This window comes from Amblyomma mixtum, chromosome 3 (genome assembly GCF_055824585.1).
Source record: "Amblyomma mixtum isolate Tamu chromosome 3, ASM5582458v1, whole genome shotgun sequence".
In the NCBI taxonomy this organism is placed as follows: Eukaryota; Metazoa; Arthropoda; class Arachnida; order Ixodida; family Ixodidae; genus Amblyomma; species Amblyomma mixtum.
The window spans coordinates 76,829,937-76,849,602 of NC_143014.1; the positions used below are offsets into that span (position 1 = coordinate 76,829,937).

Below are 19,666 nucleotides of genomic sequence, written 5' to 3' on the forward strand. Positions count from 1 at the left end.
TTCAGTGTCACCGTCAAACACCCTCATGGATGCCCCTAAAAAACTGCGGCAGTAATCAGTTTGCAAAACAATGAATTCCACACACACCTGTGACATAAACAATGTTCATAAGCCGGCGCATAGAACGAGGATTGATGTCACTAAAGTAGTCATCGGTCAGAAGTACTTTGGTCAGATCTTGAGCTCCAGTGACTCCTCGATGAAGGTTGCTCATGCTTGACGCCACACTTTCACTTGCCTTCAGCTTTTGATTGCCTTTGCGCTGCTGTGATGGCTTTCGGAATGACTCCGGAATTGACATGCTTGAGTTGGACACTCGGCGATTCCCTGGCTGTGGGGTACCGACAAGAGTAAGACACGGTGCCTTTCCTAGGCTGAACAAAAATGCTACAATTCTGGTGATGCAACTAAATTTTCTCATCATAAAATCAGAAAGAAATAGAGAAATTTATGGCACCCGCACATAATTTAGCAACCACATATAAAGCATTACGAACTGGCATACTCTGCATGCTGAACCTCAAAAGTTTTCCCCCCGTTTCATTCAAGCAGCCCATTTCAGCAAACAAACTCAGCCCCAGAGTAAAGCAAACAAGTATCACATACTGTTCAACATTCACAGCATAAACAGTATGACTGTTTCACCAACAGGTTTACTTCTCACCCTATCTGAAATGATTGCTCTTGCACACTGACTGAATGACGCAGTTATAATGCAAAAATACTGAAACCCCCCATTCATAGCTACTTCAGCCAACAGTTTGAAAATGACAGAGAAGTGCATAGCCATATGGCAGTCAGTGTGGCACTGTAAACTGAAATTACTGTAGTAAGCACAATGGGCACTTTTCAGCTACTTGCTCCACAACAGCACACATGCTTATACAGAGTGTTTCACGTAAGATTTCATGCAATTTTTAAAAATAGGCTTTTTAAGTTAGAAGAGCCCTTTTTCCAAACATAGGCGCACATGTGAACGCATCATTACGCTGCACAAGATCGTTCACACGTCATCTGGCATTCAGGCACCCTTCACATTTGTGTCCTCAAGCGCACGTGCAACCCGACGGAACCGCCCATTAAACATTGTTCCCTTCAAACCACATATAGATTGTTTTAAATTTTCTTTTTTCCCTCTAACTGTTGAAATTTGGAATGGATTGGACGGCTCACTTCGTTCATTGCCAATTGAAGAGTTTGTTGTTCAGTTGCCTGACAATTTGACCCGTTGATCTGTTTTTAATACTTCTGTGTTATCTATTTCTATGCTACCCATGTTATTTGTTTTTACTCATGTATTTACCCACTCCTGCTATGTCTCTCCTCAGAGACAGCAGTATTTATAAATAAATAATAAAATAGCATTGTCAGTGGTGTAGTAGATCAGAATACAGCTAAGACGTGCGAACTAGTAGGCTGTTTAACTAATACAGATTGGTTTGGTTTCGTTTATGGAGTTTAACGTCCCAAAGCCACTCGGGTTACGCGGAACACCATAGTGAAGGGCTTCGGAAATTTTGACCACCTGGTGTTCTTTAACGTGCACTGACATCGCACAGTACACAGGCCTCTAGAATTTCGCCTCCATAGAAATCGAACCTGCGTCTTTCGGGCCAGCAGCAGAGCACCATAACCACAGAGTCCCCACAGTGGCCCAAACTAATATTGAATAGTTAACTTTTTAACTATTACCGTTAGTTTCCTTCTTCATCGAAAGGCGTGTAGCCCGCTATAAGTAATATCCACATCAGTTTTATAATTTTGAATACGCAGTTACCCTTGGAGCTGTGGCCCAACAAATTTTGGCTATTTCAACGAGTTACATGCACTGGAGAGATTGCTTTGCCTGCAGCCAAAAAAACTGGAAAAATACAGAAAGTATACCTGCCATACCATATGTGATGATGTACTCACATGAAAATAAAAAAAGGTAATGCAGTGAAACCTCATTATAGTGAACAGGTACAAGTCATAAAATAGTTCAAAAATTTCTAATATAAGATTAAGTCAAAAACTCACGCTGCAGAAGTAAAGTTTAATCAGCGAAAGAATGGCAAATGGGAGAGACCTGATTCGTAGCTTCAGCACGTTTCGAAGCCACTCCCAGCGATTGCGGAGGTTGCAAAAAAACCGAGTGGAAACATCATTTAGTTTGGTTTCCAAGCAAAGTACCGCAGCATGCAATGGTGGAAGGTCAAACGCCATCTAGGATGTCTTTCTTGCATTGCAGTGGTGTTGTGCAAAAGACTAACGCCAGGAAGAAAGCTATTGCGAATTACACCACTTTCGCTCCGACAGTCGACGTGAGAAGAGGAAGGCTGGCTACTCGAAGGCTACAACTGACCAGGTCACTGGTTTCGCGGCACTACTGATGGATGCGAGATGCGCAAATGGGTGCCAACCACCTGGCAACCAGCCGTTCTCACCGGTATCTCGTCTGTGGCCCTGTTGGCAAATGTGAGATAAAGCGTGAACCGTGGCACAAACGTCTGCCACACTATCAGGCCAAGCCTGCTGCCTGCCATTCAAGCAGGCACAACTTGGCGCTCGGCTGTTCAATATACCTGCTTTACGGCAACCCGCATTCAGTATATAAAATAACAAATGCATGTCTGTTGAAAATATTTAGGGAGAGTTCAATACAGCGAATAATTCGTAATATCCGTGTTCGCTATAATGAGGTTTGATGGCAAATTGCTTGAATATGCTCTACAATGTTTTGGTTTCCCAAGAAACTATTTCGGACGACGTTTCGGATGATTTAGGACCAGTCGAAACACACCTACAGCTTTTGTGAACAGCTTTGTGCTATTACGAAGCATCAATTTGAGGTTGGTACCCTGATTTCTTCTACTTGTTCTGAGGTCAATTCTATTTTGGGCAGACAGAAGTAAATCTTACCCTTGTGATCATGAGACACTAGAGAAACCGGAAATATGATTCATTACATCAGTGCAATGCATACACATGTTCCAGGAACGAACAAACAGTCAAGAAGCGGAAAATGAGCCCTACGGGCATATAGGTACCCATGTTTCATGCTGAGGTTGCCCAATTTCTTTGTCGCGATCAAGATTCAATGATGCAACGTCATCGTCAGAGTCACTGCTACTTGATGCATAAAAAAAATCTGCCATAGATGCAGCAGAATTGTGCGAGGCAAGATTTTTCTGAGCGCGCGCCATTCTAGCGGCTGACGCCGTTCTGCGAACACTCTACCCCGGAACCTCAACTTCAAGGGTGTTTCAAAAATTGGTGCACATGGGAAAAACACAAACTCGCAGTAAAGTAGAGAATCTAAACAGCCCACTGGATGATGCAACAACTCCTTGGTGCCCTCGGTAGCACTGCAATCCCACTTCAAATCTGTCGATCACCGGTGATCGATGCATAGTGGCGTGGTAACGGAAGAGTTAACAAGGTGTAAATGAGCAATAATTTGTAGCAGCCGACAATGCTAGTAATACTTTTACATTGCACAAAAGCTACAACATTAAAGAAAAAAAAAGAAGCAATGTTACCCTATCAGGGCCTGTGCTCACAATGCCCTGAGCAGCTTTCTCCACCTCTTCTTTTTCACACCAGTGGCTGCCACTTCGCTTCAGACCAACAGCAGTCTGTTGCGCTGCTCTCACTTTTCGAAGCCCACTGTTTTGCAAGTAAAAGGGCAGGTGCACAATGTTGCGAAGGTAGTCATACCCCCGCACGGTTGTGTTCTGGAAAGCCCTGTGCAAGTTGGCCTCGATTGCCTGCATTAAAAAAAAAAAGATGCTTAAAATGAGAAACTTTCACTCCAGCGGATTCCAGCGACATAACCATTATCAGAATTTTAATCCAACATTTCAGTATTATTTGCAATTTTGCAATCCTGTGCACACTAGCATCTTTGCCGTCATACACTATGCAGAAATGATGTTACACACTACCGTTTGCTATATAAAGTGGAGCAATGTACAACAAACAAAGCCATGCCATGCTTGCATCTACCTGTTTCAGCCATTTCAATAACAGAGCCATCACTTGCAGTTGCTATTCTAACCATTAAATGGGATGAGAGCTTTACTGACTGACTGTGTGATGCCATCGCTGCATCAAAAACATTACTGGCGAAGCACCGCCTCCAACTGCAGAGCTAAGTTTCAGGTTTGGTTTGTTTTTTGTTTCTTTGATATTTTAAAATTTTTTTGCTTGATATGTTAAAAAATGTAAATTATTAGAAGGGACTCCGCAGAATGTGATGTGATCATCAACTCAAAATGTTAAAAAAAATCCTGAGCCACCCTGTTGAAAGAGAAAGAATTTCTAGAACAAATAAATTTAAAGCTTTTTCCTGTGGTAGAGAAAAAGCCAAGTTAATGCCATTCAGAGGTACTGTTAAGCACTAACTGGTGATAACGCTACATTTATGTTGCAGTCTAAATAACCTGAGTCTGTATAAAGTGGCAAAAAGCAAAAGTATAGTCATTGGCAGTTGACAGGACTCTCTTTGCCACAATGCCCTCTTTGCATGCACAAAAACTGTTTATTACACATACCTTAATAATTATGTGTGGATCCAATGCCAAAATAGTGACAAAAGGATGTCCAGGGTCAGAGAAGAGTACATAAACAGCATCTAGGACGCGTAAAACCTTGTCCTGTTCACAGCTATCCAAACCATCCACAATCAAGACAAGACGAGTCTGCTTGCCAACAAAGGCATCCAAACAGTGCACCTGAAACGTAATCACGCATAAATAGATTTTAAACAGGATTTCAGGACACAAAAAGTTGGCAATAAAATAAGCCACAAGAAAATCAGACTGCAACTCAGAAAGTAAGATATTTCTTCATGAGGCCACTAATGACCTCTTACCAGAAGATGGTCCGTCTGCATCACGCTGCACAAGACCTTATTCAGTATTGCCAGCTTTAAATAACAGTCTCACTTTTTGTTACTGCCATCACTTGCTGCAATGCAGTGTCAAGCCAAACCGTTATAAATGGCTGATTTTGTGAATTCACTTTTGGTACTTGCCCCTTTAAGAGTGGGTGGCCCACCTGCTTTGTGTTGCACAAGATCCCATTTAGCCTTGAAAGCTCGTTTGACCTAGCTAGGCCTAACTGCAAATTTACACCCTTCAGTTTCAAGGTTGTTTACCTCAGGTTGTAAAAACTGTTGCATCATTCAGAAAGACAATAATATTTCTACCAGCCAAGTGACTGGCTCTTTCAGACTCAAATTTTACAGAAAGGTGGGACTTGGTGGTGGATTTCATTTAGTACTGGTGCAGTACCTATTCTAGCCAGAATGGATCGAAAGTGCACTATGTATGTTGCGACGCTGAGCCAAAAACGGCATAATTATTTCACTGACAAGTACGGCTGCACAGCCCATCGCCCTCAGAGTGAAATTCTCTGCCATGGCCACCTAGATTGGGTGTGCAATCTCCCTTCTGGTCCTCATCTAGGTGGCTTTGCCACTGCTTTTAGCCTCTATACCACAACTCTCTGGCTGCACCTGGAGCAGGAGCTTCACCCCCCTTATTGAAAGATGGCATTGCTGCCTGCACCAGACATAATGAAAACTAATTTTTATTATCATTTTCTTTGTAAGGCACACAGTTCATTATAAAAAAAAAAAAAAATCTGATCAAAATTTGACATCTGTGCTCCCTGCACCAAATCAAAGGCAAATATCAGAAGTATCTGTTTCTCTAGGCATGAGCATTTTCAAAGCATGTGCCAGGTGACTTATGATGGGGGTGGCGATTTCTGCTTGGAATGAATGCAACTCTTAGCCTTGGCTCCAGCACAGAAAAGCTAGGTGCAGTGTGATGCAAAAGAAACTTGTATATTAAGTGCCATTTTTAAGCAGCAAATAGACCAAATAGGTCTTCCTGCATTTCATTAAGCATGTTAGGCTATGGTGTAAATAAGCAACTGGAGGTGCGTCTTTTACAAAATGAGTCCACTGATCACATTCTATCAGGTTTTTTTAAAAAATCAATCTAAATCTATGAGACAAGCCAACAGCCACAGAAACCAACGGTACAGGGGAGTTTTTTTTTTAATTTATTAGTTATTTTGTGGTGTTGATCAATTTATAATATTAGTGAGTATGTTATCGCTTAAAGCTAATTGATTAGAAAAGCAGAAGAAAAAACAACCACATGCCGCCGGTGGGATCCGAACTCCGGAGGTCGTGGGTTCGGATCCCACCGGCGGCATCTGGTTGTTTTTTCTTCTGCTTTTCTAACCAATTAGCTTTAAGCGATAACATATTCACTAATATTATAAATTGATCAACACCACAAAATAACTAATAAATAATAAAAGAAAAAACTCCCCTGTACCCCTTGGTTTCTATGGCTGTTGGCTTCTCTCATATTTATAACGAGCCCTCATTCCCCTTTCCTAATCTAAATCTATGTAACTTTTGTCTCGAAGAACGCAGGCCAATCAAAATAATGCCACCCTATCATGTGCACTGATAACAAAAGACGAGCCAATGCACTACTGTCATTAGTACCGAAATTAGGGAATTTCCGGCTCTGAGTAGTGCAAAATCTGTAGCATGGCTGCCACATCATGCAGGTCCATGAAGGAACAAAATATCTTGCACACACTCCAAAACCAACACTTCTTTGGACAAACTGGTTAAAACACAATGTATGACATTTTTCTCTACAATGTCACGCTTGCTTATTTTTGCTTCAAGTGAAAATAAAGCCAATCGCAAGGCAAGGCAGGTGCATGTGAAAGAGCTCCGAGGAGGCACATACCATGGCACTCATAAGCTCAATCTCTCCCTTGAGGGCTTCCATGTAGCCACCTGAAGTGGCATCCACGTGGGACAAGTAGCTGTGGATGCGGCGATGATGGGACCGGAACAGTGACAGGACCATGCGCACCCAGGTGTAAAGGTTGGTGAGAAGAACAACAGCCACCACGGTGGCCAGTGCAATCAGCATGGGCTGGGTATGAGCACCGGTGCCCATGAATGGCCCGCGGCCTGACAAAGTGTCCACCAGTGCTGCCACGGCTGTCAACAGGCACAGGAATGTCACCAGGAAGATGGCAAAGTTTGGCACACAGCACAGCCGCCGCCAGGTCCAACTGGAAGAGGCCACTGGCCATTCCCCAGCCACTCAGTTCCCTTTGCTCATCAAACAAGAAGTGCTCAAGAGTCACTAATCATATGCACAGTGGCCCAAAAGATCAAGCAAAATCCGAGACTTGCCCGACAAAGCCCAATTAAACAGCATTTTAAACCTGGAAAGCGCATAAAAACAAAGGACAACAGAAAGAGACAGACACACGAGCGCTTACTTCCAACTGATTTTTATTTTCATGCGGGAGCAGAATATATGTACACTTCAGATCACATGCGCATGCGATGAAAACTCAAACCAGATAAAATATTATCTGGCTGCACATGCGAAAGAAGAAAGATATGCAATCTCTTTCTCAGACAGCAAAATCGACGCACCACTTACACATTCATCGCCAGATCGTGCTATCTCACTTGCCTCAACAATTTCACGCGTTGTTTTACACTTGCTTTTATATAGAACTTTACATTGATGAAAGAGAGGACGACAATTCTTGCTTTTGCACTTGAGGCAATGAATGCTCAAATGCCCACCTTTTCTGTTTTCGACAGCATAATTGTGTTCACCTAATCTCTCATTCAGGCATCTACCAGTTTGGCCTATGTAATAGTTACCGCAAGTCAATGGTATCTTGTACACAACCCCTTCTGTGCATTTTACAAATGGTTTTTGGTGCTTGATCATGCAACCTGACTTCAGCCTGTTTTTTGACGTGCTCTGTTTGCTTAGCGCACTCAGCTTACTTGGGGCAGAGAACAACACATTTACATTCACTCGGTTACCAATTTTTCTTAGGTTGTGTGACAACCTGTGCTTATAGGGTATGACTGCAAACTTTCTTTTATCTTTTGTCTTATCTGGCTCTTGCTTTGAGTTAGCATTCCTTTTGTTTGTTTTAACAAGTCCTTCTGCAACAGACACCAGCATGTGCAATGGGTAGCCAGCATCTTGCAACTTTCTTGACTGTAAAAAGATGCTTTCTTCAACAGAATGTGGGCATGACTTTTTCAAACAGTTTATGAAACCTAAACGAGCTATGTTACGTTTAATGAGTTTAGAATGCGCGGAGCTAAAAGGTAAAGGCAATTTTCCATCTCTGGGATGATAAGTCCAGCAAGTATGATCTGCAAAAAATGTTAATATGATGTCAAGGAAGCGTATGCTATTGTTATCAGGGAGCTCATGTGTGATAACAAGTGGAGATAAACAATTCGAAAAACATTCTAAAACACTTCCAACGGCCTCATCGAGGGTGATTACAGTTGTGTCTAACAAAATTAAAAAGTCGTCAACGTAACGAAATACCTTTAACACCCCTACGTCTTTCAGGCAGGCAAAGAGCCTTCTGTCACATTCAGATAAAAACATGTCACTTAAAATGGGAGCCACACTGGACCCTATACAAATTCCTTGCTTCTGTAAAAACAGGTCATCGCCCCACCTAACAAATGTAGAATCAAGATATGTTCCTAAAAGTTCTAGAAAAGCGCCAACACTCACACCCACTGAATTCTGAAAATCAATTACACCAGAGTTCTCGATACATCTTTCAACGCACTGCAGCAAACCATTTTGGGGCAAAGAGTAGTAGAGGTCCTTTATATCTACCGAGAAAGCACTGAGACTTCTTCTTTCACTTTGCTTAAGAAAAGTAGTCACACAATCGGAATTTTTTATTAAGAAGGGGTCGTCAACAACTAGCTGTTTTAGGCTCCTTTGCAGGAAGTCTGAGACTGATTTTTGCCACGTTCCCGCTTCTGAAACGATTATTCTTAAAGGACAATCCAATTTATGGGTTTTAGCAGAAAAAAACATGTCAAGACTTAGGCCTCTGGAATTTTCGATGGACTGAGCTAAACGGGTAAGATTATGCGAAGTACACAACTTTTTTGCCTTCAGCCTAATTTTTGAAAGCTTAATGCCTTGCTGCTTGTGAAATACATTCTCAATCGCTTTGTCAACTTTTTCACCAAAAAGGCATCTTGGCATCACAGCAAAACCGCCTTCCTTATCAGATGGAAGAACACATAAGTTGTCTTCCTTGAGCACTTTCAAAACATTTGAAAGGGACACCATTGGCCTTGTCTTCGAACACTTCTTTAAAACGTCGATGCCCTGCGACACACAGCTCCCTTGCTCACTTGTTGGGGCATGCTTCGAAACCGTACGGACCATGGCCAAGAGTTCTGGTTTAGATCTCTTTTGTTCCACGGCGAACTTTGGTCCCAACTGAAGCGTACGGCGCACATCTTCGGGAAGCGTTACCTCCCCAAACGTATGGACGTGGTTGTGCAACCTAGAATTCCGTTTAGGGACCAGTTGTCGAAGCCCAGGCAGGACAGTACTCCATAAGAACTCGGCGGACTGGTGAAGAACTCGTGCGAACTGCTGCCATTTTTTCTTAACACTCGGCGGGCTCTCACCTGAGGAAAGCCTTGCTTGCAGACAGTCCTTGTACAGCCTTGCTTGTCTTCTCCATTCCGCGCGAAGTATCTTCAATATCCTTTTTCCATGACTAGCCGATGGTTGAAGTGATCCAAACAGGGATAAGACAGCCGGGGGCAGCACGTTGCATCGAATACAAAATGAAAGAGCACGAGCTTTTTTGCAGATCATACTTGCAGATCATACTTGCAGATCATTTTTTGCAGATCATACTTGCTGGACTTATCATCCCAGAGATGGAAAATTGCCTTTACCTTTTAGCTCCGCGCATTCTAAACTCATTAAACGTAACATAGCTTGTTTAGGTTTCATAAACTGTTTGAAAAAGTCATGCCCACATTCTGTTGAAGAAAGCATCTTTTTACAGTCAAGAAAGTTGCAAGATGCTGGCTACCCATTGCACATGCTGGTGTCTGTTGCAGAAGGACTTGTTAAAACAAACAAAAGGAATGCTAACTCAAAGCAAGAGCCGGATAAGACAAAAGATAAAAGAAAGTTTGCAGTCATACCCTATAAGCACTGGTTGTCACACAACCTAAGAAAAATTGGTAACCGAGTGAATGTAAATGTGTTGTTCTCTGCCCCAAGTAAGCTGAGTGCGCTAAGCAAACAGAGCACGTCAAAAAACAGGCTGAAGTCAGGTTGCATGATCAAGCACCAAAAACCATTTGTAAAATGCACAGAAGGGGTTGTGTACAAGATACCATTGACTTGCGGTAACTATTACATAGGCCAAACTGGTAGATGCCTGAATGAGAGATTAGGTGAACACAATTATGCTGTCGAAAACAGAAAAGGTGGGCATTTGAGCATTCATTGCCTCAAGTGCAAAAGCAAGAATTGTCGTCCTCTCTTTCATCAATGTAAAGTTCTGTATAAAAGCAAGTGTAAAACAACGCGTGAAATTGTTGAGGCAAGTGAGATAGCACGATCTGGCGATGAATGTGTAAGTGGTGAGTCGATTTTGCTGTCTGAGAAAGAGATTGCATATCTTTCTTCTTTCGCATGTGCAGCCAGATAATATTTTATCTGGTTTGAGTTTTCATCGCATGCGCATGTGATCTGAAGTGTACATATATTCTGCTCCCGCATGAAAATAAAAATCAGTTGGAAGTAAGCGCTCGTGTGTCTGTCTCTTTCTGTTGTCCTTTGTTTTTATGCGCTTTCCAGGTTTAACATGTCTAACCAACTCGCCCAAACGCAGCCATTATTAAACAGCATTACCAACATGGCAGTATGAACAGTGGATACTTGAGATACGAGACCATCTCTCCATGCACAACTTTGCTCCCTTTCCTGAAATGGTAAGATACTTATCAGACTGCTTGCTAGGAGCCTCATAACATGAGAGATTTTCTTGCAGATGATATAACTTCACTGCACTTGGCTTCATTCTAGTCCACTAGAGCAGGGCCACCAGCACATTTTTATTTATTTATTTTATTTATTCAACATACCCCTAAAGGCCCTCATTCAAGGGTATTACATAGGGATTTTCTTGGATTAACATCCAATAGTTCGTCTCTGTAATCCATACGGCTTCTAAAGCATATCCTAATTAAAGTATTAATGACAAAGAATGGTTGGTTGGTTTATTGGGGTTTAACGTCCCAAAGCGACTCAGGCTATGAGACACGCCCTAGTGAAGGGCTCCGGAAATTTAGACCACCTGGGGTTCTTTAACATGCACTGACATCGCACAGTACACGGGCCTCTAGAATTTCGCCTTCATCGAAATTTGGCCGCCGCGGCCGGGAACGACAAAGAATGCATAGCAGGAAAAACACAGAAGTTACCACCTTAATCTAGCTTGATTAAAGTGCACTCCATCCCAGCTCATTTTGCCAAGATAAGCAAAACACAAGTGACTGTCAATTTATGTGTACACTATACCATGCCTTTTATGGGAAAGCAAGTAAATGCCACAACAAGAACACTCTTTGTCTGACTAAGAGGCAATGCAACCTTCATGATGCTTCAAGCTGTACATTATTCTGCATTTGAATAGAACAGAAAGTAAACTTTCTGATATATTTATTTTTTATGCATACTGCCACCTCACTTCAAGTTTTAATGAGTGGACGTCTGCCATACATAAATACACATAATCAAATGGAAACCAATGATAACTGCACGAAAATATCAGGACAAACAAAAATTACCCCTAATAGCAGTATTTTTACACCAGGCAAACAACTGCAACTTGAGTCTGGTTGCTCTGAGAATTTAAAGCACTCCATAACTCCAACAAACTTTGTATTTTCCTTCAGCTTCGCCTAAGCTTAAACTTTGCTGACGACTGTGTAATTTTTCATGAAATTAATAACAGTAACGACATCTATACTTTACAAAATGATGTCACTTCTATATCTGCATGACAACTTATGGCTAATGCCACTTAATTCTTTTAAAGGCAAAGCTTTACACATTTCCCATGCATCATTTCCTCCATGTATATATTATCAAAATAACACTATACTCGAGGCACTCGCGTGATATCACTCGCTCAGCGTTTATATATCTTCCTCTCTCACTTGGTAGCTACATATCAATACTACAATTAACAATGATAGCAGCATGTTAGGCTACCTTCACTGCGATTTCTCCACTGCCCCTACCTCTCTAAAACTCATGTATACCTTCCAACTTGCAAATGTCAAAATTCGGAAGATCACCAGTTGGGGGGGCACAGTTTTAAGGGTTGAACTTGCCATTTGAAGAGTGATTATGGCATACAAGATTTTGCTCACTTCAGAAATTTGTAAAGTGAGTGAAGTCTTGTACAGCAAACTTCTTACAAGTGGTGGCTCTTCGCCAACAGAAGTTTGCAATGAGGGATGCTATAGTGGAGGGCTGCGGATAATTTCGACCACCTGGAGTTCTTTTAAGTGCGCCGACATTGCATAGTACACAGGCCTCTAGTATTTCGCCGCCATCAAAATGCGATATGGGGGTTTAACGTCCCAAAGCGACTGATGCTATAAGAGGCGTTGTAGTGAAGGGCTCTGGAAATTTCAACCACCTGGGGTTCTTTAATGTGCACTGACATCGCACAGTACACGGGCCTTTAGAATTTCGCCTCCATTGAAATTCGGCCGCCGCGGCCGGGATTGAACCCCCGTCTTTCAGGTACGCAGCCGAGCGCCATAACCTACTCGATTTTGGTACAAGAAACCATTCTGTCCCCTCGCACAAGCACCATTCTCACACACATAATCTAGGAGTACTCGATAACAAGAAAAATATGCGAAGACTAACAGCAAAGGAAAGGCTGGTTTGGTTTGGTTTATGGGGTTTAACGTCCCAAAGCGACTAAGGCTATGAGGGACGCCGTAGTGAAGGGCTCCGGAAATTTCGACCACCTGGGGTTCTTTAACGTGCACTGACATCGCACAGCACACGGGCCTCCAGAATTTCTCCTCCAAAGAAATTCTAGCCGCCGCGGCCGGGATCGAACCCGCGTCTTTCGGGTCAGCAGCCGAGCACCATAACCGCTGAGCCACCGCGGCGGCAGCAAAGGAAAGGCAGTGTGGCAGAAGTTCCACACTGATACGGTAACACTCACATGGCAAATCCTAAATGCATGCTTAGTTCAACTTTGCACTGTTAGCAAAATACACGTTTAAATCAAGGATGCTGACTAATATTTTGTTCTAACCACTGTTCTTTAGATCAGATGCAACCAAAAATAAAACATGAAAAAGAACAACAAAGGCATCCAAGCTTAACACCACCCTTTAGACTGACGATATTCTACTTCTTTATACAAACCTGGTTTAGGCTGAAAGACACGATAGAATCTTGTTGTGAAGAAGCCGAATTCATCTTCAATGGCCGAGAACAGTGAGATTATAATATATGCTATGGACGCATCTCCAACACCAGAACTGCTAACTTTGTTCTGCTCTGTGAATATAAATCTGAAAAAAAAAAAAGAAAACAGCAGAATAAAAATTATAAGCAACATTAGCAGGCTACCATTAAGATAACAGAGGCTACAAAAAATTTGCAGACACGATGAACAACATGAGAATGTTGGTACGTCCCACATACTCAATGTAAAATCAAAAATAAAAGAAAAGGAAAATATAAACCACTTCACACGTGCTTTTCTGTAAGGCCAAACTTTTGCAGCGACCAAAAAGCATGGAAACTCCAAACAGCAGTACATGGCATGCCCATGCAGCACTCTCGAAGAAAGGAAGCAAGTAAAAAAGTGAAAAACAGAAAAAAAAGCTCCACTGAAAATTTTACAAATTTACAGACTGCTGCTGTTCATGGACTAAGACATGTGAATATCTTTATGAATAGAGTAGTTTCGTGTAACAGCATTATTTCGGCTCTTGAAGGCCATCCACACCCCAAATATTGGCTTTGGCCACAGCAAAAGTAAACTGCGCATATCATAAAATGCTGCCATGACATCTATGAGAACATGACATCAGCTCAGCCGAGGCTTTGAAGAAGAGCATGATGCCTTTATAACTGCTTTCACTACTCCGTCTTCTGCACATACGTAGCAAGCTACACAAGGCTTTACTGCAGTCTCATGCTTTCTTGTGTCGTGCTTGCCAAAAATAGTAAACCGAATTGTGCATGACATGCTCCATTTGCATGCTGCCCATCAGAGAAAGCAGCAAGAAAACAAAATCTAATCTGAAACACCCTGCACAAACGAAGACTTCAATCACTGCAGTATTAAATTACAGTGTGATGCGCCGCTCTCGACATTAATACTGCATACTTTTCATTATACAGCTAAGTATGGCACAATAAAATAGACTGAATCAACGCTAAAAAGGTCATGACACCCAACTTTGAGATTAAGCAACTCACTGCACCTTTCGTAACCACATGATAGATCACCACTTATCAAAATATATGCTCATTTAGTGCTGCAGATATTTTTAAAATGAACTTGTTAATCTCTCTGGCAGTAGCCTGCTGGTCTGACAGCCTTTGCATTACCATGATCAGTGACATCACACCCCCCACCCCCCACCCTTGTAGTCTTGTAGTCTGCTACTCATCGTGCATTGTGCTGAGTGGCTGGCAGACAGTGGATGACATGCGCTTGTCAAGTATTTTGTATGAGTGAAGTAATTCACAGCAATAACAGCTATTTAGATTTTCCCTGCGGCTAAACGGTGCAGCAGTTATCATAGTGTGGTAAATGAAAACTCCAGAGTTTGCCTAAGCCACATTGGTTACGTGTACCGAAAACTTGGCGTATGAGAATGAGTCACTAGTTGTCATGCTTTCCACGTGAGCCTTAGTGTTAAGAGTCATGTTACCTGGGGAATCAGTGTTCTAGAGGAAACATCAATTGTCGTCATACAGACCGGGTGGGCTGGAAGTGGGTGCTTTCATGCAGGGTGCAACACAGCTATAATAGCCACCTTTCCTACCTGGGGCATAGCAAAAGGTTAGGGAGGTTGTTTTTTTTTTGCCTTTTTCTTTAGTGCCTCCAGTGCATTATGAGAGCTCACAGCAATCCCAGAATAAATGGACATGTTCCCATGGCTTGTTCTGATGCCATCAAAAATGCAGGAGAAGACTGTCTAATTTCTTAGATCAAAGTATCGATTAATACACTGGCTGTTTCAGAAAAGACAACCACAAATTTTAAGAAAAAAGACCTTTAGGTATGAAGATGGCTTTAGCAGCACAGCAACACCAGCGGTGGCAGACATCTGGAAAAAGGTGAATCATGTCAGCTAGTAAGCTGAATAATTAATTTGTAATAGTTAACTTCTTACCAATTACAATTAGGCATCTTGTTGCAATTATATATTTGTAGCTGGCAATTAGTAACTGCCATATCAGTTTTTAGTAGTTGGAAAATATAATCACCCTCAGCACTGTGTGTCAACAAATTTTGGCCATTTCATGGGCCTTTTGAAAACCGCATATCTTTGAAGTGTGCCTGCCAGTACATGTCACTATGTGGAAAACATGAAACGTGACCTCCTCTCTCCTGCCCGTACTGATGTGCTTGTCGCTACTCGCTGCTTCGGCTATGACAGCAGAGAAAAGGTCACATGACACATGGACCACAAAGTGGCATGGACTGTTGGCTGTTGCTATGTGCTCTCCATAGTTGTACAGTCATCGAAGGTGCATGAGATGGCCAAAATTTGTTGAGTCACAATGCTGAGGGTAACTGCATTTTCAAAATTCTGAAAATTAACATAACCATTACTACCAGCTAACTACAAATCTCTGGTTTGGTTTGGTTTATGGGGTTTAACGTCCCAAAGTGACTCAGGCTATGAGAGACGCCGTAGTGAAGGGCTCCGGAAATTTCGGCCACCTGGGGTTCTTTAACGTGCACTGACATCGCACAGTACACGGGCCTCTAGAATTTCTCCTCCAAAGAAATTAAACCACCGCGGCCGAGATCGAACCCGCATCTTTCGGGTCAGCAGCCGAGCACCATAACCACTGATCCACCGCGGCGGCTACAAATCTCTAAATGCAACTAGGTGCTTAACTGTATAAGGTGAAATGTTAACCACAAGTTAACCACAAGCTAACATGACTCAGTTGTCTTCTGATGTTTGTAAACACTGGCATTACTATGCCACAGATGCCACCTTGTACCTTAAAAAGCCTATTTGTAAAAATTAGCGGTAGGTTTCATTGGCACATCAGGTATATCGTAAATTTTTTCCACAACCAGGTGACTGGGCTTCCTCATAAGAGACATGAAGGTCTCTGCCAATGCAACATGCACCACGTTGTTGACAACTGCCAAGGTATTGCTAGTTAAAATGTTGGATGGATAACCACAACTTCAAGTGAAAACACCAAGGTGGCACACAAAAAGCAGCAAAGATTTTCAACAGTGAATGTCTCATCAAAACAGGCACACTTAGTCTCTGGCCAACGAACATAAGTGAATATTGATTACTGAGTTTTTGCATGAAACTAAGCATGTACGGTCAACACATTGGATCCTTCCATGCCCCAGTGGTACTGTTGATGCTCACAGCAACAGCATTATAAACACCCATTCATATGCGACATTAAAGTTTGTCAACACTGAGCGCTGTTGCCTGAATAAAATCACATATGATTAAATTTGCTGCTAATAATACACGGCCACTCGCAACATGTCGTGTCCGGTCGCTGTGTTGAATGCAGCGAAAGACGCACACGGTACTTTTAGACTTCGTTTATTTAAAGCCAATGAGGGTGCGACCAGCGTCGACCGAGGCAGGAGCCGAACTGGCCGCCCGAAGAAAGGAGGGAGTCGAGAAGCGTCCACGGGAGGGAGTGGCTTCCCAGAACAGGAGGAGGGTGCGGGGGCGCACCGTAGGGGGGCATCCGGCGACAGCGTGCGACGAGGGGCAAGTGGTCGTTAGGAGGAGGATTGAGTGGTCGTTAGGAGGAGGATGCGAACTGTCGTTAGGAGGAGGATGCGAGTGGTCGTTAGGAGGAGGACGCGGGGGCGCACACACACAAAAGCAATAAGGGGACACAACACTTCCTTCCCCCTTAGAAAGTTGCCTGGTATCGTGCAGGGGGTCGGCGCTCACGCGTGGAGGCGCGCTGGCTTTGTGCGCTCGGGGGAGAAACACTTGTAGGCTGGCTGTTGTTCGCTGTGTCTCCTAGGTCTGTCCTGGGCGAAGTCTCTTCTTCCGGGAAGAGGTGCCAGGCTATGTGGGAAGATGGTGCACGTGTTCTCTCCGCTGGCGGACAGCTCTCAGACGGCGTCGTAAATCTACGCAGCTGGTTGAGATGTCGGCGTGCTACTGTGCCATGTATGTTGACGAGCCAAGAGCGCAGGCCTATGCGTCTGACAATTGTAGCTTCCTCCCAGCGTGGCTTTTTCAGAAACTGTCGGGCGAGGACGCGCTGCCCCTCATTAAGCGTGCCGCAGCGCGGAATTGCTTTTTCTTCCCGGAACGTCTCTGCCTTTGGCTCGGGGAGGATGGCTGTGAGCTGGGTTCGCATTTCACGCTCGAACATCATTTTTGAGGGGGTCTCGCCTGTTGTGCTCTGAACCGTCGTGTGCTGCTTGAAGAGAAAGCGCGCAAGGCGGCGCTGCAGCGAGCCTGTCTGATCTCTTTCAAGGGGGCGTTTTAGCTCGGCTACGTAGCGCTCGGCTTGTCTGTTTGTCGCTGGGTGGTAGGGGGCCGATGTAACTGATGAGATCCCGTTGTCGCGATAAAACTTGAGGATCTCCGCAGACACAAACGGTGTTCCGTTGTCCGACACTACCTTGCGCGGCAGGCCGAACGTTGCAAATAGTGATCGGAGGTTGTCAATGACTGCTGCCGAAGTCGTCTGTCCCATTTGCCTTATCTCAAGCCACTTTGTGTAGGCATCTACGACCACAAGGAAAGTGCAGCCCTCAATTGGTCCTGCAAAATCAATGTGCAGTGTGTGCCATGGTGTGTCTGGCTTTTCCCATTCTGGGACAGGAGCTTTCGGCGGGGCGCTCCGGCTGCTCTGGCAAGGCTTGCATTCTCGCACCACTGTTTCGATGTCGTTGTCAATGCCAGGCCACCACATGTAGCTCCTGGCACACTTTTTCATTGCAACGATGCCCCGATGTCCGGCGTGGATGAGAGACATAGCTTGTGCGCGTAGTTCTCTCGGCATCACAACTCGGGACCCAAATATGATGCAGCCGCGATGGGTGCTCAACTCTGTAGCTCGCCTGCGGTAAGCGTCGAAGTTGTCCCCTTTGAGTTTATGCACGTTGCCTTGTTGAACAGCTGTGTAAACTAGCCGGAGAGCTGCGCACTTCTGCGTAGATGCTGCAACTGTGCCTGCTGTAAGCGGAGGTTCTGGCAGTGCTTCGAACATCAGAACGTCTCCTGGTGGAAATGGTTCGTCAACAGTTGCGTCTAGTGGCAGACGGCTTAGCGCATCGGCGTTTTGATGTTTACTAACCATGTTCTGGCTCGGCGTCTGGTGTATGCCGCATATCATCACGCCTAGTGGAGAAAACCAGTTTCTCCCTAGAAGGCTTGATCCTGTGCCCTTCACAACAAGCAGAGGTAGCGTATGGGTCTGGCCGTTGTAGTTAACCTGCACGTTGGCAGAGCCCAATAGTGGCAGATTCTGTCCTGACCACGTTCGCAGGTGCGTGTCGTCTTGTTGCAGGGCGGGTGCGTCAGATGGCCATGAAGTTCGGAACGTGTCCTCACTGATCAGAGTACAGGCTGCGCCGGAGTCCACCTCGAACTTAATCAGCTGGTGATGTACGCTTACTTCTGTAAAAATCTTCGGTCGCGTGCCGAGATTCATGGTGTTCAGGTCGTACAACACAGATGGTGTTGCTGATGTTGTTCCATGGAGATCAGATAGCGGCGTATTCTCTGAGGCGTTGACGCTGTGATTAGGCTGGGAAGGTGACTTTATCTTGGCAAGTCTCCGTTTCGTAATGCATGCTCTTTCGATATGCCCTCGCTTGTGGCAAAAATTACACGTGCCTGACTGGAATCGACATCCCTGGGGGTTGTGTTGGTCGTCACACCGCCAGCAGCGTTGTGCCTTTTTGACCGATTTTACAACAACAGAAGGCTTGCGCACCTGGTTGCTTGTCTGGTGTACCGGCTCGGTGTTCCGGCGAATCCCTCTCTGCTGGTGACCGGCGCTCTCCGCTCGAACGGCGATGTCGTAAGCTTTGCTGAATGTGAGGTCCTTCTCAGCGAACAGGCGCTGCTGCAGTGACTCGTCACTCAGTCCGCACACAAATCTGTCGCGTAACATCACGTCCAAGGGAAGCATGGTGGTGTTAGCAGAAGAAGCTGCGTCTCCCTCCTGCCCGGTAGCTGTTGTCGACAGCGTTCCAAAATTGCAGTCGGCAGCGAGCTTCTTGAGCGCGGCTACGTAGGCGCTCACAGTTTCTCCTCCCAGTTGATCTCGTCGTTGGAAGCGAGCCCGGCTGTAGACCTCGGATGGCCTTGGGTCGTAGTGCTTTTGCAGCGCTTTTACGATGTCGTCGTAAGACACTGCCGCTGGTGTGCTTGGCTGAATAAGGGCGCAGACAGTATCGTAGGTCTGCTCCCCGCACAGCGTCAGCAGGTTGGCCCTCTTCAAGGCTGGGTCTGTGATGTTGTTAGCTTCAAAGTAGAACTGAAGACGTCCAACCCACGATGACCACGATGAGC

General features: G+C 44.3%; 1 protein-coding gene across 3 annotated transcripts in view; it reads right to left on the bottom strand.

Moving 5' to 3' along the window:
* The window catches only part of Arms (Ankyrin repeat-rich membrane spanning), a 67,937-nt gene that overhangs the window by 24,872 nt on the left and 23,399 nt on the right, over positions 1 to 19,666 (bottom strand). For all 3 annotated transcript variants that reach the window (XM_089579763.1, XM_089579764.1, XM_089579765.1), the window contains exons 15-19: positions 13,311 to 13,459; positions 6,765 to 7,111; positions 4,536 to 4,715; positions 3,522 to 3,749; positions 88 to 331 (exon numbers count right to left, since the gene is read on the bottom strand). In XM_089579763.1, coding sequence (XP_089435889.1) covers positions 88 to 331; positions 3,522 to 3,749; positions 4,536 to 4,715; positions 6,765 to 7,111; positions 13,311 to 13,459 — 1,148 coding nt within the window. The remainder of the gene's footprint in view (positions 1 to 87; positions 332 to 3,521; positions 3,750 to 4,535; positions 4,716 to 6,764; positions 7,112 to 13,310; positions 13,460 to 19,666) is intronic.